Source organism: Dendrobates tinctorius, unplaced genomic scaffold (assembly GCF_039654945.1).
Source record: "Dendrobates tinctorius isolate UK_male_01 unplaced genomic scaffold, ASM3965494v1 ptg000163l, whole genome shotgun sequence".
Taxonomy (NCBI): domain Eukaryota; kingdom Metazoa; phylum Chordata; class Amphibia; order Anura; family Dendrobatidae; genus Dendrobates; species Dendrobates tinctorius.
Genome location: NW_027361830.1, coordinates 6,811,792 through 6,838,517, shown reverse-complemented (window position 1 = coordinate 6,838,517; position 26,726 = coordinate 6,811,792). Strand labels below are relative to the sequence as shown.

Below are 26,726 nucleotides of genomic sequence, written 5' to 3'. Positions count from 1 at the left end.
GGGGCTGCCTAAAACACAGCAGTGGGGGGTCTGGAAAAATGGATTTCCATCGGGCATCTTTTTGTAGTAAAGGTTGTAATTTCCGTGCAGCTCCCCTTAGCACCTCCAGATTTGGGTTGTAGGTGACTACTAGAGGCACTCGGTTATTTTCTTCTTTAGCTTTGTAATTTAGCAGGTGATTCCTTGACAATCTGGTGGCTCTTGTAATTTGGTTTTCAATTGTTCTTGGATGGTAACCCTGATTCAAAAAGGTCTTTTTGAGGCGACCAAGGTGTTTGTCTCTATCCATGGGGTTGGAACATATACGATCGTATCTGATGGCTTGGCTATAGATAATAGAGTTCTTTATGTGTTTTGGATGGAAACTGTCCCATTTAAGGTATGTTGGACGGTCGATTGGCTTCTGATACAGGGATGTCTCTATTTCATTGTTTTTTAGCTTCATGATGGTGTCCAAAAAATTAATCTCAGTACTGGAGTAGTTGAGTGTTAAATTGATGGTGGGATGAAATTGATTAAACTGTTCGTGGAACATCTTTAGCTGTTGCTCAGAGTCTGTCCAGATGATTAAAATATCATCAATGAAGCGGTAGTAGGCCAGGGGCCTGATGGGGCATGAGGACAAAAAGTCGCTTTCAAGCTTTGCCATGAAAAGATTTGCATACTGTGGAGCCATTTTACTTCCCATAGCTGTGCCAGTCTCCTGTAGATAGATCCTACGGACCTTTCTGGTTCATAACAAGGAAAAGAAACTGCACAGACTGCGTCTCAATTCAGGACTCTATACAAACAGATACAAAACAAATCCAAAACCTGACAACTTGCACAACCACTCCACTCCAGGCACAAAAGCATCTAACTGTGTCATCAATCTCTCAGATTATAAACCCAACAAAGTGGAACTGGCCGTGCTTTCTAGAGGACTCTCATTTTGTCCCACTAAGGCCCTAGATAAAACTGAACTCTGCAGTGATATGGAACAGTATTTCAGGAGACTGCGCCTGAGGGAATATTTCAATGATACAGAAGATTCATAAAACACTCAGACCGAAGGAAAAGGGATCGTAACAACTAGGAAAAGGTCAGACTGGACACCTCCACCTGGACGCAACCCTCATTTGGATAAATATATAGACTCCTTCAGACATTTGATAAAATCCACAATCATAGACACTAACAGGAGACAAGCATCCAACATCAGTGCCCAGGAGAGAAAGGCCATACAGTCTTTAAAAACCAACAAAGAAATCATCATTAAACCTGCTGACAAGGGAGGTGCAATAGTCATGATGAATACGTCAGACTACATGAAGGAAGCAAACAGGCAACTTATGGACACACGCTACTATAGAAAATTGGAGTCGGATCCTTCACAGGACTATTACAAGGAGCTAAACAAGTTGGTTTCTTGTCTGCCTGACCAGTCCATAAGAGCTGGCGATGACCTGATACCAGAGACTCCAAGAATAGGGACATTCTACATGCTTCCCAAAATCCACAAATCTGGAAATCCAGGAAGACCAATTATTTCATGTGTGGGCACCCTCACTGAGCAGGTATCTGGATGGTTAGAGGGTATTCTTAAACCACTGGTGAAGGATACATCCAGCTACATTCAGGACACAACTGACCTATTGAATAAACTAGCAGCAATAGGTCCTCTACCAGAAGGAACCATCCTGGCCACCATGGATGTGGAATCTTTGTACTCTAATATCCCACACCAAGATGGTTTAAATGCCTGCAAATTCTTCATGGAAAACACAGGGACTGATGCTGATGCTGTGGTGAAACTTATAAAATTCATCCTCACCCACAATTACTTTGAATTTGACAACAGGATCTATCTACAGGAGACTGGCACAGCTATGGGAAGTAAAATGGCTCCACAGTATGCAAATCTTTTCATGGCAAAGCTTGAAAGCGACTTTTTGTCCTCATGCCCCATCAGGCCCCTGGCCTACTACCGCTTCATTGATGATATTTTAATCATCTGGACAGACTCTGAGCAACAGCTAAAGATGTTCCACGAACAGTTTAATCAATTTCATCCCACCATCAATTTAACACTCAACTACTCCAGTACTGAGATTAATTTTTTGGACACCATCATTAAGCTAAAAAACAATGAAATAGAGACATCCCTGTATCAGAAGCCAATCCACCGTCCAACATACCTTAAATGGGACAGTTTCCATCCAAAACACATAAAGAACTCTATTATCTATAGCCAAGCCATCAGATACGATCGTATATGTTCCAACCCCATGGATAGAGACAAACACCTTGGTCGCCTCAAAAAGACCTTTTTGAATCAGGGTTACCATCCAAGAACAATTGAAAACCAAATTACAAGAGCCACCAGATTGTCAAGGAATCACCTGCTAAATTACAAAGCTAAAGAAGAAAATAACCGAGTGCCTCTAGTAGTCACCTACAACCCAAATCTGGAGGTGCTAAGGGGAGCTGCACGGAAATTACAACCTTTACTACAAAAAGATGCCCGATGGAAATCCATTTTTCCAGACCCCCCACTGCTGTGTTTTAGGCAGCCCCCAAATTTAAGAAGCATCATTGTCAGAAGCTCCCTGTCCTCTCCAACAGCTGCAGGAACCTTTCCTTGCAACCAGAAAAAATGTAAAACCTGTCCATTTATAATGACCACGGACAAGATAAAGATCCCCAACTCACATCAGGACTACAAGATCGCAGGTACTTTCAGCTGCATTACATCTAATGTGGTGTACTTAATTATTTGTACTAAATGTCCAACTGTGGGTCTGTATGTGGGGGAGACAGGGCAAAAGCTTAGAACAAGGATGAATGCTCATCGTCACACAATAAGAGAAAAAAGAATGGATCTACCTGTGGCAAAACATTTCTGTATCCCTGATCACAGCAGCGTGGATATGAAATTACTGGTATTGAAAGGTAACTTCAATTCTCAGAGAGAGAGACGAGTTTGGGAGTACAAATTTATGACGAACTTTGACACTCTCAGTGCTGGAATGAATGTGTCGCATGGATTTATGTCTTTTTACATCAATTAAGGAATTTCCTTTTAAAACCGTGTGGGGGCATCACAACACAGAACTAGACCCCAATCAGAGGACCATAAAACATCCGGACTCCTTATCTATGAACTGGTCCAATGTTTATATTTATGTTTCTCCCTCTCCCATATTGATAGTTCTGCTTCACATCACTTGTCTTATCTATTGCATTTTTTCTAGGCTGTATTGTGCATAAATATGTGACTTCAGATTTTGTATTAGTCCAGCCTGATGAAGAGACCTGAGTAGTCTCGAAAGCTTGCAATGTGTTACCATCTTTTCAGTTAGCCATTAAAAGGTATCAACTACTGAGGACTCTCAATCCTGAATATTTTTCTATCTACTGGCTAACACGGTACAAAGATATACATCTTTCCTGTAGCAGAATATGTTGGCGCTATATAAATAAAGATTATTATTATCATTATTAAATGATGCTGTCAAACGCTGACAGCAGCATTTAAATGGTGATTCTGGCAATCGCACCAGAAATACGCACACACCGTTGACCTGCATCACGTGATCTCAGGTCACCGGTGTGTTGATATGACAAATTGAGGTCTCCTGGAGATCTCTATGATTGTCAGTGCCGGCTTGCTGGGAGCCTGAGCTGGAAAAGATCATCACAGCCAAAATAGGCTGGTACTTAGGCTATTAGTTGAAAGTAGGTTCTCGGCACCATAGCAAAAAAAAAGAAAAAAAGTCCTGAGTAAAAGGACCGTATTTAGGCCTGGGTTACACTGAGACTTATTACAGCTTTACTAATTGCTTTTAATTATTTAGCTACAGCAACAGCTGTATCAACTACTGAGGACTCTCAATCCTGAACATATTCTGCAGCGCTTTACAGTTTAACAGTTTCAAAACACAAGTCATAAGTAACAATGTTAACAATATAATAATTAAATAAAATTAGACAACCCTGCTCGTGAGAGCTTACAATCTACAGTGAGGTGGGGGAGGTACAAAGTACAGGTGTGTATTCACAATGATGGTCCAGCCATCTTGAGGGAGTGGGAGATAGATGGAGATAGTGAATGGGCTACACATGCACACTTCCACATAAAATGACTTTGATTAGTGAACATGATAGGCCTCTCTGAACAAATGTGTTTTGAGGGAGAGCCTAAAACTATGCAAATTGTGGATAGTCCTAATTTCTTGGGATAGAGCATTCCAGAGGATTGGCACAGCATGGGAGAAGTCTTGGATTCGGGAGTGGGAGGTACGGATTAGTCTAGAGTTGTTTGCAGAGGGCAGCGGTCGGTTAGGCTGATAGACAGAAATGAGGGAGGAGATGTAGGGGGATGCCGCACTCTGGAGAGCTTTGTGGGTGAAAACAAGTACTTTGAATTGGATCCTATAATAAATGGGCAGCCAATGCAATGATTGCAGAGAGCGGATGCGTCCGAGTACCGATTAGCCAGATGGATGACCCTTGCTGCTGCATTAAGTATGGACTGGAGGGGGAAGTAGAGTAATGGGGAGGCCAATTAATAGAGTGTTGCAGTAGTCCAGGTGGGAGTGGATCAAGGCGACAGTAAGGGTTTTTGTTGTTTCCATGGTGAGAAAAGGGCGGATTCTAAAGATGTTGTTTAGGTGTAAGCGGCAAGAGCAGGCAAGAGATTGTATATGGGATGTGAAGGAAAGATTGGTGTCAAACATAATACCCAAACAGCGCGCCTGCTGCTGGGGTGTTATTATGGTGCCACCCACAGAGAGGGAAATGTCAGGTTTAGGGAGCTTAGTAGTCAGTGGGAACAGAAGAAGTTCAGTTTTGGAGAGGTTGAGTTTCAGATAGAGGGCGGACATTATGTTGGAGACTGTGGTCAGACAATCACTGGCATTCTCTAGTACAGCGGGGTAAGGTCAGGGATGACATGTATTGTTGTGTGTCATCAGCATAAAGATGGTACTGAAAGCCAAATCTGCTGGTGGTTTGTCCAATTGGGGCCATGTAGAGAGAGACAGTACCCAGACAGTGAGCGGAAGGTGAGATGAAGTGGAGCCAGCAAACAAAACACTGAAGGAGCGGTCAAAAAGATAGGAAGAGAACCAGGAGAGAGCACTGTCCTTAATGCCTAGTGGATAGATCCTGAAGAGTAGGAAACGGTGGTCAACAGTGCCAAAAGCTGCAGAAAGGTCGAGAAGAATGAGCAGAGAGTGGTCACCTTTACATTTTGCTGTCAGAAGGTCATTGGCAACTTTGATGAGTGCAGTTTCAGTCAAATGTAGGGGGTGGAAGCCAGAATGTGAAGGGTCTAGGAGTGAGTGAGTGGAGAGGTAACGGGTAAGGCAGGAGTAGACTAGGCGCTCCAAGAGTTTGGAGATGAAGGCGAGATTGGACACTAGTCTGTAATTGTTTGTGCAGAATGGGTCGAGGGCGGGTTTCTTTAATAATGGAGTAACAATAGAGTGTTTGAAGGAGGATAGGAAAATGCCTGAGGAGAGGGAGAGATTAAAAATTGAAGTTACGTGAGTTGTGATGACAGGAGAGAGAGACTGGAGGAGATGTGAGGGAATGGGGTCAGTAGTGCACGTAATCGGACGAGAAGAAGAGAGGAGTCTGGAGTCTTCTTCTGTGATGGGATCAAATGTGCAGAGTGAGCCAGGTGAAATGCAGGGAGGGATGGGAGATACAGCACATAGTGGTAGGGAGCTTATTTCCTGATGGATGATATCTATATTCTCTATAAAGTGGGAAGCCAGGTCATCAGCACAAATGTGTGTGATAGGGGCTTGTGCTTTCGGTCTTAGGAGGGAGTGAAAGGTGTCAAAAAGTTTCTTGGGGTTGTTGGATAGTGAGAAGATCAGGGTGGTGAAGTAGGTCTGTTTAGCGAACTGAAGGGCAGAGTTATAGGTTCTTAACATAAATTTGAAATGGATGAAGTATTCTGGTGTGCAGGTTTTCCTCCATAAGCGTTCAGCATTCCTAGAGCATCGCTGGAGAAGTCGAATTTGAGATGTGAGCCAGGGCTGTTTTACTTTGTGTTAGGAGGTTCTGAGGTTGAGGGGAGCTACTTGGTCAAGGGTGCTTCTGAGAGTGTCACTATAGTGATGTACAGCCAGATCAGGACAGGAAAAAGAGGAGATTGGGGACAGTGATGAGTGTAGGGAATCTGAAAGTGTGAGGGTTAATGGCTTTTAGATTTCTGAACGTGTGGTAGGTAGTAGTGTACTGGGGTGGGAAAAGATTTGTAAGCATGAAGGAGAGAATGTTGTGATCAGAGAGGGGAAGAGGCGAGTTATTTAGGTAGGAGATTGAACAGAGCCAGATAAAGACCAGGTCAAGGGTGATACCATCTTTGTGTGTCTCAGAGGTTAAGAGCTGTGAGAGGCCGAGAGAAGTGGTTAGTGATAGAAGCTGGGATGCAGATGTGGAAGTGGGGCTGTTAATGGGGATGTTGAAGTCTCCCAGGATAAGGGTTGGGAGTTCTGAGGACATGAATTGCGGCAGCCAGGCTGAGAAGTGGTCAAGGAAGTGGGTGGGTGAGCATGGGGGCTGGTATATGACCGCTACTCTGAGGGAGAGGGGACGGAAGAGCCTGATGGTGTGGACCTCAAAAGAAGGGAATGAGAGTGATGGAACTGGGGGGGATGACGTGGAAAGTGCATTGTGGGGACAGGAGTATGCCGACTCCACCATCAAGTCTGTTTGTGGGTGTCAGGGAATGGAAGAATTGTAAGCCACCATGGGAAATGGCAGCAGGGGAGACAGTGTCAGAATCATAGATCCAGGTTTTAGTGAGGGCCAACAGATTCAGAGAGTTGTTCAGAAAGTAATTGTGCAGGAAAGGAAGCTTGTTATATACAGACCATGGATTCCAGAGGGCACAATTGAAAGAGGGAGATGAGGGAGTGCAAGTAATATTAATAAGATTAGTATGGTTTCGATATGAGGTAGGGTAGGGGTTGAGGTTGGGGGATGGTGGACCAGGGTTGGGGGAGATGTCCCCCAAAATCAATAGGAGTAGGAAGATAAAGAGCAAGCAGTTATTGGAATTGTAAGAAATATATTTTTTCTGTGATGTGTATGGGCAAGATGGGCTGAGGTTTTTCAGGAAGTTGAGGAGTGCACGGGAGCTGGACATGGGAGAGGAAAGTATAGAGGGGCTGATGTGCATGAGTCGTGATGGAGGAGGGATGGGGCGGTGAATGTGGATGGCAAGGGAACACAGGAGGAAAGAAATAAAGCACATGGATAAAACGGAGTACAAAGTGTGATTTACCTGACTCCTGCCCTGACTAACTGCCATGAAATAACTGCTTTTGCTTGATGCTTAGCTAATGCGATGATTTGCTGAATGCATGCGACCCCACACATGCGTGTATCCCTTAGAATATTGCTAAATTTATAGGCCCCGATACAGGGACAGGCGAGAGGGATTGTGGGAGCTGTTTGTTTAACAAGTTAATAGCCGCAGGTGGATCACCTGGGATATGTCCCAGGAAAGATGTGGACTCACCGCCTGAGCCCACATCAAAGGGAGGGAATCCGACATAGGCGTAAATGTATGCCCGATGTCAGAAAGGAGTTAATATATGATATCCCTTTCTGATATTTTCTGAACATATGTGATTTGTCAATATTATTTTATTTCTTTTCAGAGCACTGCTCACATATTTTAAAACTATTGTTTCCTGTTGCCACTATGGAGTTATTCTTTATTCAGCTGTTACGGCTTCTATTTATCTGTGCTGGAGACACCACCTAGTGGCTTAAAATAAACAGCCAAGGATTTTGTTTTAAATATTTGATATGTAACATAAATTTGAGGCATTATTTTAAGAAAAGAGAATGTATTTTCAGTCTAAGGGCTCCTTCCCCCTAGCGAATAAATTGGACGAATGCAATCCAATTAAAAATCAGATTGCATTTGTACCAATTAAATCCGATGATTCTGTTCTCAGTGTTTTTGTTCCTGCTCCGATTGGATCGCAATAGGACCGGAAAAAAAACACAGCATGCTGCGATTGCATGCTAAATTGAGATCGCAAGCACCCATATAAGTATAAGTCTGCGCTTTTTTTTCTGTCCTATCGCTATCCAATTGGAGCAAAAAAAAAAACGTTATTGAGAGCAGAAGCATAGGAATAAATTGGTACGAATGCAATCTTAGGAGCATCTTGTTTTCTGGAGCAAAAATGGTTCTAAAGGTTCGCTCACACGAGCATGTAAATTGGACAAGTGCAATCTGATAAAAAATCCGATTGCTCTTTGACCAAAGTTTTTCGGTGAGGCAGTGTAGAGCTGCAATTTTTTTCTTATGCCTAACACAACTGAGAAAAAGTAACCAGATCTGCACGGCCTCATTGGATAGCATTGGTTTGAGTGCAATCCGATTTTTTATTGGAATGCACTTGTTTGATTTATACGCTAGTGTGAGTGAGTTCTTTTAGTTACTTTGTTGCTTGTACCTTATTCATTATCTAATCTGCACCTTTTTTTTTAATGAGGTTTCCTTGGTTTTGCCATTATGGAATGGTTCATATTATCTAGATACATTAACCGAATTCACTGACCATTTTAGACTTTTCAAAATAGAGTAATTTTTTATCACAAAACCTTGGAGACTAACTTGTAACATCTTAAAGTTTATTGACGGGATCGTGTAACTTCTTATTCTAAAAAGACACAATAAGGCAAAAAAAAAAGCATCTTTGAATTTGCACCAATTCATCAAATATTGTTCCCCCATTTTAAGGAATTTTTCACAGAATCTACTAGTATAAAAAAAATACAAGAGGAAAAAAATGACAAATAATGAATCGGGGTCATAATCTGCCACGGCTTTGCCATGTCTGAATGTGGCCTAAAACTGTTTAACGATATGTTTAAATTTAAGAAATATAATTTCTACTACAGTTAAAAGAATAAAGATACTGTATATACATTTGGCTTTCTATTGATTTTGTCCATGTGCATCGTCATACGGATATCACTTTAACCCTTTCATGCAAAATGTACGAAGTTGTGCAGTGTAAACAACAAAAGGAGAACATCTATGAGTAGTGGTCCCTTTAATATTTGATCGCGTGACCATATTGGACCCACCACTAATCTAATATTGATATTTATTATACAGAAAGGCCATTCATTTGAAAACCTATTCATTGTGCTCTCCAATCTAAGAAAATACCCATTCTTCCATAATCAATAAGCTCTTTAAGTTTTGCAGAGTTGTGTGTCAAGATTTTAAAGGCGATATAAAAAGATTAAATATCATATAAATATTGTTTTCTTCCCTAGGAATTTATAAATTCAACAAAGAAACCTTATCCATGCGAACTAGAAATAATTGACATTAAAAGCCGAGCAGAAGAAGCCAGAAATCAGATAAATACCTCTGTAAAAGACCTCACTGTTGGTACGTTTCCTCTTTCAAAGACTTTTCATATTGACATTAATGAGTCTTTTTTATCATATGCAAATTGCCTGTTCAGAGAGGAAGAGGACTTGAACTCTATAGCGCCACCTGTTGGTAGTAGCGATCCTACAAGTCACAATCAACCCTTTAACGAGTCTTGTAATATGATCTTTTTATCATCTCATTCTTTGCTGCACATTTTTTGGCCTGACTCTTCATTCAGTAAAACTAAAATTCAGATCTATGCCAAAAGGAAAATGTGTGTTATTGTATTGTGCTAAGTGGTCTGAGTAAAAGAACAGTTATGGAAGGGCACTTACATTAAGAGTTTGTGTTTAATGGATATTTTTCAGCTTTATTGTGCAGACTGAGACATGGTCAGCAAAATGATCTCATTATAATTAGAGAGTAGGCAATTTGCTGAAAGCAGAGTCTTACTATTGGATACTTAGAGTAGAGAGCAAAAAATATAGGTTATATGTACTGATTAGAGATGAGCGAACATCATCGGGCTCCCTCCTTATTCCGCAAGCTATAGCGCTTACCGAAGTAGCTCCATCGGGAACCCGGATACATGGATACCTGTTTTGTGACTGTCACACAGCTGCGACACATGCTGCTGCAGCTCAGAACAGCTGATTATCGGAGCGCTCCAGGTATCCGGGTTCCCTTTGCAGCTTCTTCGGTAAGCGCTATAGCTTGCCAAATAAGGAGGGAGCCGTCGAAATTCGCTCATCTCTAGTACTGATAAGGCGATTATCACATTTGCATCATGACCTCTCTTTATAAGGGAAGCCATGACATTTTGCCAAGTATGTTATATGAGAGATGCTGTCATAGCCCGACACTAGTAATTTCCAATGGAGTCCATCACAGTCCCATTGTGGTGTCTGTCAATCAAAAAAAGAACATTTCTCTGAATGCAGTGAAATTCCTCATGTTAAATCTGATAGAGATATGAACAGAACTACGGGCTCCTTATCTGGTTTTTGGAGAAGGGGCTGATTTCTCTGCCTTCTTGGAGGCTATTAGTATTTGCATACATTTCTTACCAATAATTGCCATTCATATCAATAGCTAGACAGCCCGCATATCTTCTGCATTGTATTTTAAGAGACCATATCACTAGGTCAAAAGATTTTGGTGCTTTTATTCCCGCTGCTCCCCTGAGTATTGCATTTTCTTTTTTCTTCAAATCTCATATACTTTTCCAGAGATATGTGTTTATTAATTTTTTCATAATTTTTATGGTGTTTACCAATTGGCATGTCTCACAGAATTCTCTTGGACAATGACTTTAGGTTGATCTTCAGTGTTAACCTCTGAGTAACTCCCCCTTGATAGAGATCATAATTTATAAACATTAACAGTAAACTGCATGGTAATTTTAAGAAAAAAACCCAATACAACTCCCAAACTACTCAGGAGCAGTGTGTTGAGCGATACCTTCTGATATCGTGAAATATCGGATCGGATTGGATCGGAACGATACCCAAAAAGTATCGGATATCGCCGATTCCGATACAGGAAACCAATGCAAGTCAATGGGACAGAAATATCGGAAATAAAATAAACCCTTTCTTTCCTTGTAGGTTATTTCTACATGAAGAAAAACAACTAAGAATAATGTAGAATGTATTGGGGGAGGTGAAGGAGACATTAAAGGCATAGAGGTTTAGCCCAATCAAATGGAATAGCAGGAATAATTTTTTTTTTTTAAGACGTTCGGAGTTACAAAGATATTGACTATGTTAACCTTTGTTATATTTTGTCAGATATGTATGTTTCACTACTTCCATGCTCTTCACCTTCTTTTTTACTCTCCCACATTTTCTCCTTCATGATCCTCAGCAGCAGCAGCAGCATTGTTTTCATCAACTTCTTCTTCACTTTATTCATCTTCTTCTTCTTCACCTTCTTCCAATTCTTTTTTTTTTTACATTCTTCATATTCTTCTTATTCAACTATTATTCTTATTCATATTCTACTTCTTCATCTTCTTCCTATTCTTCTTCATCATATTCTTATTTGTGACAGGCATTCCTGTAGTTGTTATGTATAAAAGTTTGAAGATTACACCTTCCGTTCTGCCTGTCACAAAAGATTTACAACAGGATTTGTCCGCGTTCAGTTTGGCCTGCAGCAGCAGGCATTTTCCAGGGGCACCACGAGGAGGAACGGACTCACCCCCATACACTGCTTAGTCTTCTTCTGCTTATAATTTAGATAATATCTTTTGCTCTGATTTTTAGTCTTATGCTCAATGTTCTTCTGCTTTTTGTTCTTCTGCTTTTTGTTCTTCTGCTTCTTGGTCTTCTGTCTCTTGGTCTTCTGTATCTTGGTGGTTGTCTTCATGTTCTTTGTCCTCTTGGTCATCTACTACAGGGTCATCTTTTTGGTCTTCTTTGGGGTGGTCTTCAGGGTCGTCGTCAGGTAGATCCAGAGTGATTACCAAAAACCATTTCAAAAAGCTTGAACTTGGAAATGTAGCAGAAGGTACAAGAAGGCTGAGGAACTGCCAAGAACCAGCTGACGGTGCTGGACCCGGAGGCGTAGCAGAAGGAACAAGAGCCAATGGCACTACCGAGGACCAGCTGATGGTACTGGAACACGGTTACTAATCAGGAGGTACCTGTGCTAGAAAGCACTACCAAGAACCAGCAGACGTTGCTGGAACTCGGATACCGAGATGGAGGCACCTAAGCCAAAGGCACTGCCAGGAACCAGCTGACGGTGCTGGAACCCGGAGGGGCAGCAGAAGGAACAAGAGCCAATGGCACTACCGAGGACTAGCTGATGGTACTGGAACCCGGTTACTAAGCAGGAGGTACCTGTGCTAGAAAGCACTACCAAGGACCAGCAGACGTTGCTGGAACTCGGATACCGAGATGGAGGCACCTAAGCCAAAGGCACTGCCGAGAACCAGCTGATGGTGCTGGAACCCGGAGGGGCAGCAGAAGGAACAAGAGCCAATGGCACTACCGAGGACCAGCTGACGGTACTGGAACACGGTTACTAAGCAGGAGGTACCTGTGCTAGAAAGCACTACCAAGGACCAGCAGACGTTGCTGGACCTCGGAGACCGAGATGGAGGTACCTAAGCCAAAGGCACTGCCGAGAACCAGCTGACGGTGCTGGAACCCGGAGGGGCAGCAGAAGGAACAAGAGCCAATGGCACTGCCGAAAACCAGCTGACGGTGCTGGAACCCGGATGGGTAGCAGAAAGTACCCCTGAAAAACAACGTTGCAAGGCCGCGTGCCGGACGCAGTTACCGAAACCCACAGTCCTACAGGGGGTTCTTGTCCTATTGGCACTACGGAACCAGCCTTTATTGCCAGATCCCACAGCCCACATAGGAAGTACCTAAACTGCAAGCACCATAGAGTCAGCTAACCCGACCGCAACACGACAGGACAACGTATTGGTGCCAAAGTGATGTTGACACTTCCCGGAAACAGCTGGCGTGCTGGAACCAGGCTGGGCAGGAGGGAGTACCCATGCCAAATACACTGCCGAGAACCAGCTGACGGTGCTGGAACCTGGATGGGTAGCAGAAGCTACAAGAGCCAATGAAACTACCAAGGACCAGCTGACGGTGCTGGAACCCGGAGGGGCAGCAGAAGGAACAAGAGCCAATGGCACTACCGAGGACCAGCTGATGGTACTGGAACACGGTTACTAAGCAGGAGGTACCTGTGCTAGAAAGCACTACCAAGGACCAGCAGACGTTGCTGGAACTCGGATACCGAGATGGAGGCACCTAAGCCAAAGGCACTGCCGAGAACCAGCTGATGGTGCTGGAAACCGGAGGGGCAGCAGAAGGAACAAGAGCCAATGGCACTGCCGAGAACCAGCTGACGGTGCTGGAACCCGGAGGGGCAGTAGAAGGAACAAGAGCCAATGGCACTGCCGAGAACCAGCTGACGGTGCTGGAACCCGGAGGGGCAGCAGAAGGAGCAAGAGCCAATGGCACTGCCGAGAACCAGCTGACGGTGCTGGAACCCGGAGAGGCAGTAGAAGGAACAAGAGCCAATGGCACTGCCGAGAACCAGCTGACGGTGCTGGAACCCGGAGGGGCAGCAGAAGGTACCCCTGAAAAACAACGTTGCAAGGCCGCAAGCCAGCCGCAGTTACCGAAACCCACAGTCCTACAGGGGGTGCTTGTCCTATTGGCACTATGGAACCATCCTTTATTTCCAGATCCTGCAGCCCACATAGGAAGCACCTAAACTGCAGGCACCATAGAGTCGGCTAACCCGACCGCAACATGACAGGACAACGTACTGGTGGCAAAGTGACGTTGACACTACCCGGAAACAGCCGGCGTGCTGGAACCAGGCTGGGCAGGAGGGAGTACCCGTGCCAAAGACACTGCCGAGAACCAGCTGATGGTGCTGGAACCTGGATGGGTAGCAGAAGCTACAAGAGCCAATGGAACTACCGAGGACCAGCTGATGGTGCTGGAAGCCGGAGGGGCAGCAGAAGGAACAAGAGCCAATGGTACTACCGAGGACCAGCTGATGGTACTGGAACCCGGTTACTAAGGAGGAGGTACCTGTGCTAGAAAGCACTACCAAGGACCAGCAGGCGTTGCTGGAACTCGGATACTGAGAAGGAGGCACCTAAGCCAAAGGCACTGCCGAGAACCAGCTGGCGGTGCTGGAACCCAGAGGGGCAGCAGAAGGTACCCCTGAAAAACAACGTTGCAAAGCTGCGAGCCAGCCGCAGTTACCGAAACCCACAGTCCTACAGGGGGTGCTTGTCCTATTGGCACTACGGAACCAGCCTTTATTGCCAGATCACGCAGCCCACATAGGAAGCACCTAAACTGCAGGCACCATAGAGTCGGTTAACCCGACCGCAACACGACAGGACAAAGATTTGGAGGCAAAGTGACGTTGACACTACCCGGAAACAGCTGGCGTGCTGGAACCAGGCTGGGCAGGAGGGAGTACCCATGCCAAAGACACTGCCGGGAACCAGCTGGCGGTGCTGGAACCCAGGGTAAATACTACAAACAGAGTGGAGACAGAGGCCTAATTGGAGCAAGTTTAAAATATGTAGTTGTGTGAGTGTGGACAGAGCAGGAGAAATTGCCGGACACACAGCTGGGGGTCAGCTGACATTACTGAACCCCAATAACAATAACACAGGAGCATATGTTGACTGTGCAGACGGCACTTCTGAGCAGCAACTGGCGGTGTTGGAGCCCAGGGTTAATACTACAAACATAGTGGAGCTAGAGGCCTAATTGGATCAAGATTAATATCTGTTGTAGTTTACAACACCGCCAGTTGCTGCTCAGAAGTGCTCTCTGCACAGAGGAAAACACTAGCTCCTGTGTTAGTGGGGTTCAGTAATGTCAGCTGCTCCCCTGCTGTGTGTCCGGCAATGTCTCCTGCTCTGTCCACATTCACACTACTACTGATATTAAACTTGCTCCAATTATGCCTCTGGCTCCACTCTGTTTCTAGTATTTACCCTGGGCTCCAACACCTCCAGTTGCTGCACAGAAGTGCCGTCTGCACAGTCAACACTAGTAGTAGGAATGTGGACAGAGCAGGAGAAATTGTCGGACACACAGCCGGGGATCAGCTGATGTTACTGAACTCCAGTAACACAGGAGCAAGTGTTGACTGTGCAGACGGCACTTCTGAGCAGCAACTGGTGGTGTTGGAGCCCAGGGTAAATACTAGAGACAGAGTGGAGGCAGAGGCCTAATTGGAGCAAGTTTAAAATCAGTAGTAGTGTGAATGTGGACAGAGCAGGAGACATTGCCGGACACACAGCAGGGGAGCAGCTGACATTACTGAACCCCACTAACACAGGAGCTAGTGTTTTCCTCTGTGCTGAGAGCACTTCTGAGCAGCAAACTGGCGGTGTTGGAGCCCAGGGTCAATCAGGGTGTAGGCTGAGGCCTAATTGGAGCAAATTTAATATGTGATGTTGTGTGAATGTGGAGGGAGCAGGAGATATTGCCAGACACACAGCAGGGGAGCAGCTGGCGTTACTGAACCCCACTAACACAGGAGCTAGTGTTTTTCTCTGTGCAGATGGCACTTCTGAGCAGCAGCTGGCGGTGTTGGAGCCCAGGGTCAATCATGGTGTAGGCTGAGGCCTATTTGGAGCAAGTTTTAAATCAGTTGTTGTGTGAATGTGGAGGGAGCAGGTGACATTGCCGGACACACAGCAGGGGAGCAGCTGACATTACTGAACCCCACTAACACAGGAGCTAGTGTTTTTCTCTGTGCAGATGGCACTTCTGAGCAGCAACTGGTGGTGTTGGAGCCCAGGGTCAATCAGGGTGTAGGCTGAGGCCTAATTGGAGCAAGTTTTATATCTGATGTTGTGTGAATGTGGACGGAGCAGGAGATATTGCCGGACACACAGCAGGGGAGAAGCTGACATTACTGAACCCCACTAACACAGGATCTAGTGTTTTTCTCTGTGCAGACGGCACTTCTGAGCTGCAACTGGCGGTGTTGGAGCCCAGGGTCAATCATGGTGTAGGCTGAGGCCTATTTGGAGCAAGTTTAATATCTGATGTTGGGATGAATGTGGAGGGAGCAGAAGATATTGCCGTACACACAGCAGGGGAGCAGCTGACATTACTGAACCCCACTAACACAGGAGCTAGTGTTTTTCTCTGTGCAGACGGCACTTCTGAGCAGCAACTGGCGGTGTTGGAGCCCAGGGTCAATCATGGTGTAGGCTGAGGCCTATTTGGAGCAATGTTATGAATGAGTCACCGTAGGAGGCAAAAGCAGAAATACAAGCTAAGTCCAGAAAACCAGAGAAGTTGGCAACTATCAGATTGCAGACCCCTGAACCTATCAACACAACTAGCAGTAGCCGTGGGGGGTTCCTACAATGCCCTAGACCCCTCGATCACAGCCGGAGAAATACATAGGCCTAAAGAAAGAAAGGGGAAATCTAAACTGCCCCAGAGCAGACCCCAAAGCAATAGGCAGCCCCCAACATATAATGACGGTGAAGCAAGATGAAAATACTAACACAGACAGAAAGATAGACTGAGCAAAGACGGGGCCCCAAAACTACCTAGATAGGAAAGGACAGGAAGGCTGCTGTCTGCAATCTGCCAAAACCCTATCAAGGACATAAGCCAACCAGCTGATATGAAAAAGGCCCTGAAGCAGCTAGGCTTCAAAAACTGAATCAGCACTCAGGTATTTTCAGAAGACAGAGCTAAATGAATTCAGCACACCCCAGCAGGGAATGGCAGAAATCCAGAAAAACAAAGCAAAAACAAAGTCAAAGCACAAAAGCAAAAGGCCGAGCAGCAAACTTAGCTTTGGAGGAGCAGGAATTCAGACTGGTCTCCAAGGATCCCATAGAGAAATCACCCGCAGGTCAGAAGGGCGTCGGCAGCATTATATCCAGTCCGTAACTCCACTCAGCCAGTCACAATCATCAGCCTCAGGTGTTTGACAATCAGGCTCACTACCTTTCTTTACCAGAAGAGGGAGTTCCTCGGGCCTCAGTAATGAAGGGGAAAATGAACTCACAACAGAGCAAGTTTTAAATCAGTTGTTGTGTGAATGTGGAGGGAGCAGAAGATATTGCCGGACACACAGCAGGGGAGCAGCCTACGCTACTGAACCCCACTAACACAGGAGCTAGTGTTTTTCTCTGTGCAGACGGCACTTCTGAGCAGCAACTGGCGCTGTTGGAGCCCAGGGTCAATCATGGAGTAGGCTGAGGTCTAATTGGAGCAAGTTTAATATCTGATGTTGGGATGAATGTGGAGGGAGCAGGAGATATTGCCGGACACACAGCAGGGGAGCAGCTGGCCTTACTGAACCCCACTAACACAGGAGCTGGTGTTTTTCTCTGTGCAGATGGCACTTCTGAGCAGCAACTGGCGGTGTTGGAGCCCAGGGATTACAGTTCAGGTGGTAGAAACATGAACACAACAGGAGACCTGGATACTGTTGCCAACAAATTATTTAATCTGGAAGAGGACTGGCAAATTACGGCGAGATCCAGGCCTTGTTCATTTTCAGAAAAGTAAGCCGGTCAACGTTATCGGAGGATAGTCACGTGCGACGGTCTGTTAGTACACCACCTGTGGCACTAAAGATGCGTTCCGATAATACACTAGCAGCAGCGCAAGCCAGCACCTCCAATGCATACTGGCTAAGCTCTGGCCATGTATCCAGCTTAGAGACCAAAAACTTGAAGGGGAAAGGGCCATCTGGGAGTACACTGAGAGGGCAAGACATGTAGTCTGTCACCATTTGACGGAAACGTTGCCTCCTGCTGACTGGAGCCGTCTGTGATGGTGTAGACATTTGTGGCGGGCACACAAAACTTTGCCACATTTGGGTGATACTGGTCTTGCCTTGTGCTGAGGCGCTGCCTCTGCTCCCTCTTTGTGCAGAGCTTCCTCCACTGTCTTGATGCACAGAGCTGCTTTGTAAAGCACTAGCAGCACTGCTCTCGGGTGGAATGGAGAACATTATGGAATGCACCAGTGTGTCTTGTACTCCCGCATTTTACGCTCCCGGTTCAATGGTGTTATGAGCCTTTGTAAGTTGTCCCGGTAGCGAGGATCTAGGAGGGAGTACACCCAATAATCAGCTGTGTTGAGAATGTGGGCGATGCGGCGGTCGTTTCTCAGGCACTGCAGCATGAAATCAACCATGTGCTGCAGACTCCCAACTGGCCAAGAAATGCTGTCCCCTGCTTGAGGCGTCATGTCTGCCGGCTCTGCATCACCTCACCCTCGCTCTACATACTGACTACTAGAGCATTGTGTACCTCCCTCCTCTGGAGAGATGTCTTCCTCCTCCATTGACTCCTCCTCATCCTCCTCACAAAGTGTCCCCTGCTTAAGCCTTTGTGTGGAACCACGTTGCGCAGACTGTCCAGAAGCAGATGGCATTTGTGACTTCTCATCCTCCACCTCTTCCAAAATCTCCTACCTTAGTGCTTGCAGTGTTTTTTGAAGCAGGCAGATAAGGGGGACAGTCATGCTGACTAGTGCATCATCTGCACTCGCCATCCGCGTGGAATCATCGAAGGCACGCAAAACGAGGCAGATGTCCTTCATAGAGGCCCACTCAGTGGTGATGAAGTGTGAACGGCGCGCAGTGCGACTTGTTTGCGCCTGATGCAGCTGGTACTCCATTACTGCTGACTGCTGCTCACACAACCGCTCCAACATATGCAACGTTGAATTCCACCTGGTGGATAGGTCACATATGATGCGATGTTCCGGAAGGCGGAATCGGCGCTGCAGAGCTGCAATGTGCGATCTTGCCATGCTGGAACGCCGCAAATGAGCGCACTCTATGCGGACCTTGTGCAGCAGTGCATCAAAATTCAGATAGTCCCTCAAAAACTCTGCACGACCAAGTTGAGCACATGTGCCAGACATGGGATGTGAGTGAGGTTGCCTAGGCCCAGAGCTGCCACCAGATTTCAGCCATTGTCACACACTACCCAGCCTGGCTGGAGATTCACTGGCACAAACCACACATCGCTCTCCTGCTTGATGGCATTTCAGAGCTCCTGCGCTGTGTGGCTTTGATTCCCCAAAGAAATTAATTTCAGTACGGCCTGTTGTGTTTGGCCACGGCTGTGCTCATATCGGTCGTAACAGGTAAGCGTTCACGGGTCCATGTGGAGGTAGACCTTGATGGCTCCTGCAGCACTGATTCTGAGGAATTGAAGTATGAGGAGGAGTCAGTGTGTACAGACTGGATTCCTGCAATCCTTGGAGCTGGCAGAACACGTACAGTGCCACTCTCACAATCTGTACCCGGCTCCACAACATTTACCCAATGGGCAGTGAGGGAAAGGTATCGTCCCTGTCCATGGTTACTGGTCCACGCATCGGTGGTCAGGTGGACCTTGCTACTGACGGCGTTTAGTAGGCATGTTTAAATTTTCCCTCCACATGCTTTTGCAGGGCAGGGACGGCTTGCCTGCTGAAATAAAAGCGGCTGGGCACATTGTATTGTGGGACTGCCAATGCCATGAAGTTACGGAAGGTGTCAGTCTCCACCAGCCTGAATGAGAGCATTTCAAGGGCCAGTAGTTTTGCAATGCCAGCATTCAGAGCCTGTGCTCGTGGATGGTTTGCCGAGTATGGCCGCCTCTTCTCACATGCCTGTGCTACCGATGGCTGTAGAGTGGCCTGGGAGTGTGAGGATGACAGGGAACGTGGTGCTGTGGGTGTAATTACACTGGGTCTCTGTACAACAGTGCCAGAGGTTCTTCCATGGCGATCCTGTGAGGAAGCCGAACCAGCTGTGTGTGAGCTGGAGGAAGAGGCTTCAACACGAGCTGAAGAGGGGGTAGGTGGTGCTGTAGGTTGGCCTACATCTTCAGTGTGTCTTTGTAACTCCACCACGTGCTTGGTCCGCACATGTTTCCACATATTTGTGGTATTGAGGTTGCTGACACTTTTCCCTCTTTTGACTTTCGATTACACAGCTTGCATTTGACAAAGCAAATGTCATCTGCAACTGTGTCAAAAAAGGACCACACACTGCAAGTTCTGGGAGCGCCTATTTTGGGTTTTGGAAGAGGAATGCTCCTAATGGGTGCCGAAGTGGAGGCTACAGGCAACCAAGTCTGCCCCCTCCCTCTCCCTCCTGTCTTGGCCGTTCGGGGAATCTCTTCCTCAGAGCTGCTCCCACCACCTTCCTGTTCCTCATGCCATGATGGGTCAAGGACCTCATCATCTACACTACCCTCTTCAAACACCTGCTTCTGCTGGGTAGTCTTGCCAGCACAGTACATACCAGAAAGTGGCACCTGAGTCTCATCATCAGATGCGTACTGAGGTGTGCTGACCATAGGCACTGGCCCACCCGCCTCTTCAGATTCAGAGAGACAAAGCTGTTGTGCATCACTGCATACTCCCTCTTCTTCACATTCTAGAATGCTGAGATTCAGAGAAGAGAAGTAGAGAATGAGATGGCTCCTGTCCAGGGCTCTCTGACTGCCTGGGCAATTTGGCAGGTGGTGAAGAGACAGATGGTTGCTCTTCAGTGCTCTGGACCTGAGAGGATGTGGAAGTAATTGAAGTCGATGGGTTAGCTGCCATCCATCCGACAACGGCTTCAATTTGTTCCTCCCGCAGCAGTGGGGTACGGCGAGCTCCTACAAAGCTGCGCATAAAGGACTGTTCCCTGTTAAAACTGGGGATGTTGAGTCACTGGTGCCCGCAGCAGGCACAGTATCCCCACGTCCTCCCCCTGCTGAAACTCCACACCCACGACCACATGCCTTACTCCCTGCCTTCTTCATCTTGGTAGACTGATAAAGATAGGCAGAAAAGTACTAAGGGCTTAGTGTGCTTATTCCTGAACAGCTGCTAAGGCTACTTCCACACTTGCTTTGTTTTGCAGCGTGTTTTTCCCGCAAAAAAACGCATGGAAAAAACGCATACAAATGCTGCGTTTTTTTCAAGCATTTTTATGAGCATGCATGAAAAAAAACGCAGCATTTTTATGCGTTTGTATGCGTTTTTAGTGCGTTTTTACCGCGTTTGCGGTTTTTCCAACATTAGTTGGCCCCTCACACTAACCCAAACCATGACTTTACTAACCCTAACCAAACCATACCCTAACCCTAACCCTTATAATAATAATAATAAATTTTATTTTTATAGCGCCGACATATTCCGCAGCACTTTACATTTCAGCCCTTAACCAAACCATACCCTAAACCTAACCCTAACCCTGACCCTAACCCTAACCCTTAACCAAACCATACTAACCCTAACCCTTAACCAAACCCTACTAACCCTAACCCAAACCCTAACCCTAACTAACCCTAAACCCTAACCCTTAACCAAACCATACTAACCCTAACCCAAAGCCTAACCCTAACCCTAACCCTAAACCCCTTAACTAACCCTAACTCTAACCCAAACCCCTAATTTCCATTGTCTAACCAATGGTCAACAAAAAAACGCTTGCGCCAAAAAACGCATACATGAGCATGCCAATGCGCACATATGCGCACCCATAGACTTATAATGGGTGTCTTGCTGTAAAAAAACGCATTACGCGCAGATGCATTTTTTTGAGGCAAGTCGGACGCCCAAAAAATGCAACAGGATGCATTTTGTGCGCCCGAGCGCACACCGCAAAAAAGCGCATGTGCGTAAAAATGCATACAAACGCATGTGTATGCGCACATAAGCGCATCCCATGCAAAATATAGGGAAGAAAAGCGCATGCGTTTTTTAGCGCTAAAATACAGCGCAAAAAAACGCAAGTGTGAAACCAGCCTAACAGGTATAAGAAACACTAATTTTATAAAGTGTGTAGACTACACTTTAATATGAGCTAATGTGGCCTACACAACTGTAAAGTAGAGTGTTTGGTGAACTTTATTTACGTGTTTTTTTTCAAGAAAACAAAAAGGATGTGACCAAAGATGTAAAAGCGATAGTATCACAAACTTTTTGGAGCTATTACAATACAGGAAGGTAACCTACAATGCAATAGATGAGGCTCCAAAAAATAGGCTAATACTAATCTGGCTGGGGCTGCAGGGCACATGCCAGCAAAAAGGCTCCTCTATCTACTCCTATATAGTGTTTGCAACCAATCTAGCTGGATATGGATGGAAGCACACTAATAGGAGAAATTCAGGAAAAATAAGCAGCACTACAGCAAAAAAGGACAATGTATGAGGCAGTGACGCTCGCTGAGCAGACTACAACCAAAGGTGGTGCAGAACACACTACAGCGTGAGCTGCACTCACACACAGAGACCTCACAGACAGCCGTGAACACTACAGTGCAGAGAACTGTGCATTAGCACTGAAAGGCTGCAGAAAGGCTCCGCTCTCTACTCCTATATAGTGTTTGCAACCAATGTAGATGGATACGGATGGATGCATACTAATAGGAGAAATCAGTAAAAATGAGCAGCTATAAAAAAAAATATATATGTATGAGGCAGTGACGCACGCTGAGCGGCCTACAACCAGAGGTGGCTGCAGAACACACTACACCGTGAGCTGCACTCACACACACAGACCTGGCAGACAGCTGTAAACAGCGCTGCAAGGCAAAAGAAAGTTTCACACAGGGGTTGCTACAGTAGCCTGGGTAAAGCACTATATATCAAATCGCTATCTCTAACTGTCCCTCAGAGTCAGAAGAGCAGCGTCCTATCCCTAACTGAATTCACAGCAGAGTGAACCCAAAATGGCGGCGGTGGCTTTTATAGTGCATCATGACATCATTTCAGCAGCCAATCACAGCCATGCCATTAGTTAACATGCCTACATGCCTATCAGGATGTGCCCACACTTCTTAGGATTCCTCATTGGCTGAATCAAATCAAACTGGCTCATAGCATTATGGGAACTTCCGATTCCGATATTCGATATGCTAAAAGTATCGGAACTCAGTATCGGAATTCCGATACCGCGAATATCGGCCGATACCCGATATTTGCAGTATCTGAATGCTCAACACTACTCAGGAGAGAAGCAGGAATAAAATAATAGTAAAAACTGGCCACTCTTGACCTAGAAACATGTCTTCTTTAAAGAGAATCTGTTACCAAGCTTTTGCCACCTAATCTGAGAGTAGCATAATGTAGGTGTGCAGACACTGATTTCAGTGATCTGTCACTTACTGCACTGAAAGCTAAGGGACAAGGGTACAATGAAAGGGAGAAATTAGTAGGAGAGGGTAGAGGAAAGTTAGAAGTGCCTACCTAGCTCTGTGTGCTACCTTTACTTTAGCCACACATTCAATAATAGCTCATACATTGCCCATCCCTGTAACGCCTCAGATCGCTGTCTTTGAGTTCTCCAGAAAAGTTACATGGCTGCTGATGTCAGCACTTTCCTGACGGTGACGCTTTTAAGTTCATAATAGACTAGATAGTCAATGGTCATTTATAGTGTTGAATGAGCACAAAAATGCTCAGGTGCTTGTTTCTTGTATCAAGCACATCGTACTGCTTGAGTGCTCATCTCGAGTAACAAGTATAATGGAAGTCAATAGGCAACGCAAGCATTTTTCCAGCAGACCCTCCCAGGAGGTCTAGGGGCAGTAAAATTGCTGAAATGGATTGGACAAGCTCTCAAATGAAATGGGAATAGCATGGAGAAGATGCTTGGATGCATCTGGGAACAATGTTGTCAGAGTATTGCACCACTTTTACGGACTGGCATTAAAACATACAAACCCGAAAATAAAATTTATTTTACAATAAAAAATGTTAAGAAACATTCTTTCCTATATAATTACTTGTATATATGAGACAAAAGAAAAAAAAAAAAAAAAAAAATAACACCTCCATCACCCCTAAGGCTAAGCATTCACTCCATCTTTAATAAAGCATACACACATACATACATTAATTCTTATCTATCTAATAGGATGATGACAGCTGCCCAGACATGCATCCCACCTCAAGAACCACTCTGGAGTACTCCCTGAGGAATAAAATTATCCTCAGTGACAAAGTGAGGGGCTATCAGCCCCCCTGTGGTCTCATTGTATTGTTGAGCTGGGCTATCAGATGGTCACCGGTGTAGCTGTCCTATCATCCTTCTTATGGTTAATAATTTTTGTAGGGCCATCAGAGGCAGCGGGTTGGCTAAAGGGAGACAGTGGCAACTGTTCCCCAGAGCAGCAACATGCATCAATTTCTCTTGTCAAGGTTTGTCTTCCTTTTTTGCTGACGTATTTCTATTGCCATGCATCCCTTTCCACCTTAAAAAAATGGTTTACGGTTTTGTTTTGTTTTGTTTTGTTTTTTGGCTTCCCCTCCTGAATCATATCCACTGTTCCCTAGAGAACACATGTGGCGTGGTCTCACAAAAAGAGTTAGGTGTTCTTCACCTCTTCCAAAATTAAAAAGGAAATAGAGTTGAGGTTTTTTCCTCCTTCTTCTCCTCTTTCACCATATCCACATAGGCATCATGTAGCCTTCACTCAATTTCTAGAGGGCCATCTGAGGCAGTGGGATGTCCAGAGGGAGAAAGCTACTTGTAAGTGCCAACTCAACCAACTGGTTTTCGACCAACCCATGAGCTGGAACTCAACCTTAAATATGTACTTGGCAAGGTTTCATGAGCAGCAGTGGGAAGTAGTAGAATAACAGCTCCAACATGCCTGTCAGTATCATGTTCAGCCTCAGCATTTAACAAGTGATGACTGAGCATAGATGTATGACATCTGTGAGGAATCATCCAAGATGATGAGCAACAATGTCATCATAATCAGCGTAAATATCCCACTTCTGTGTCTACTTAAAAACTCCCTGCTCACAATTAAAGTGGAAGGTTTACATGTGGACCAGGCAGAGATGGAGGAAGCAAGTACACAGCGTGCTATGTGCTTGCCAATCTCCTGTCCAGAACACAGACATGGATGTGTCCAGCCCTGCAACTGTCATTGCACATTCACAAGCACCATCAACAACCATGTCCACTTCCTTGTCCCAGTGTAATATTCGGCTGTAACAACCCCAGGTCTTGAAACGCAAAGAATTATCCAGCCACAAGCCCAAACATTAAATGGGCACATTTACAGACTGCTTTCCCTGGAAATCTTGCCATTTAGGCTTGTGGACACTTTGGGTTTTCGCAACCTCATGGCAGCAAACATCCTTCTGTACTCGGTTCCCATCCTTACGCCAGCACATGTCCCATAGCAACACTCATGCCTTGAGAAATGCAGTTACTGTGAATGTCCACCTAACGACCGACATGTGGACAAGTGCTTATAAACAGGTATGCTAGGTTTCTTTTGCACAGAAGGATGGACAAAGCAGGGGAGATATAGCCAAAAGACCCTAAACAGACAAGAATTGCCTAAACCTGACCCTGATTTGACCCCCCCCAAAAAAAACAAAACAAGAGGAGATGCTTACCTGTATAGACAGGCCTCAATACAAATGCACTATCAGGGTGCAGCGGACCCAAGTAAAATGGCAACTGCACAGGTGCAATAATACCTAATGAAACAGCCAGCCTACAATCAAGGATTGGCCGTGTGGCACACCAGTGCAGAAAAATAATCCGTATGTGGCAATGTTCACACAGGGAATGCAGAGCATATGGTTCACAGCCTCTTAGTAAAACCATATAGGGGGGCTGCTCAGTGCTAACTATAATGCATCCCGTGGGAACAGAGCTCACAATTTACAGAACCATTTTGGTACAACTGCACCCTGAAAAGATAAAAAGTGCACAAAACATATCAATATATGTAAGGTATTGGTTAATATTATGGCCATAATACATAAGCTGGCAAACTAACGTCAAAGTTCCCTACACTTGCCAGTCCTACTCTAACATGAAAACCACAGAAAAGAGGAAAGTATCCTCCAATATTTGAGAAAAAAACAAAACAGGAGGAGATGCTTACCTGTATAGACAGGCCTCAATACAAATGCACTAATACCTAATGAAACAGCCAGCCTACAATCAAGGATTGGCCGTGTGGCACACCAGTGCAGAAAAATAATCCGTATGTGGCAATGTTCACACAGGGAATGCAGAGCATATGGTTCACAGCCTCTTAGTAACACCATATAGGGGGGCTGCCCAGTGCTAACTATAATGCATCCCGATCCCGTGGGAACTTTGACGTGGGAACTTTGACTGCTGCAGTAATACAGGTCACGACTACAGTCCTGTCCCTCCCTTACACAACATCGACCTAATAATTTTTTTATGATTGCCAAACCTTATCACCTACCTTGAAGATGGGACCAGCTAAACGTTTCCTATTGGTCTTACATTTGTCTTTTTCACCAGTATGGATCCTGCTCACACACTCTCTTATCAGGTGGTGAATCTCCCGCAAATGATTCAGGATATGGCTAAGAAACACCAGAGCCTGGAATTGGTGCTATCTCAGTTGCTAGGTCAGATAGTTTGGTGAGAATTCCATATAGCTCTCACTGTTGTCGGCGGCTGCGATGTCTATGCATCTGTGGCGCCCCTGAGGCTTCAGTCGCCACAGAGGTACTGCACCGTCTCCAAAGGTGTAGTGCCCCACCATCCAGGTAAGGTGGGAACTTCTGACCACGCTCCTGACCTGCATTCCACACACAGGATAGTTCAGTGGGGCCACCTAACAGCTACAGGCTGGGGGTTAGCAGAGCACCCCTCGTGGAACCCTGCTTCGTAACACGAGATGTGCTGGGAGACGGGTGGAGTTAGATGATATAAAAGAGAGGGAAAGTGTAGGATTTCATGTCAGTCTGGGGAGAGACCCAGAGAATAGAGCAGGCTGACAGCAGGTCAGCCTGAGAGGAGCTCAAGGCAGAGGAAGGCAGTCAGACAGG

The 26,726-nt window shown here is 45.5% G+C and overlaps 1 protein-coding gene across 1 annotated transcript in view; it reads left to right on the top strand.

The window, feature by feature from the left end:
- The window catches only part of SERPINB5 (serpin family B member 5), a 97,005-nt gene that overhangs the window by 56,149 nt on the left and 14,130 nt on the right, over positions 1 to 26,726 (top strand). The window contains exon 4 of the mRNA XM_073550165.1: positions 9,304 to 9,421. Within this exon, the coding sequence (XP_073406266.1) occupies positions 9,304 to 9,421 (118 nt within the window). The remainder of the gene's footprint in view (positions 1 to 9,303; positions 9,422 to 26,726) is intronic.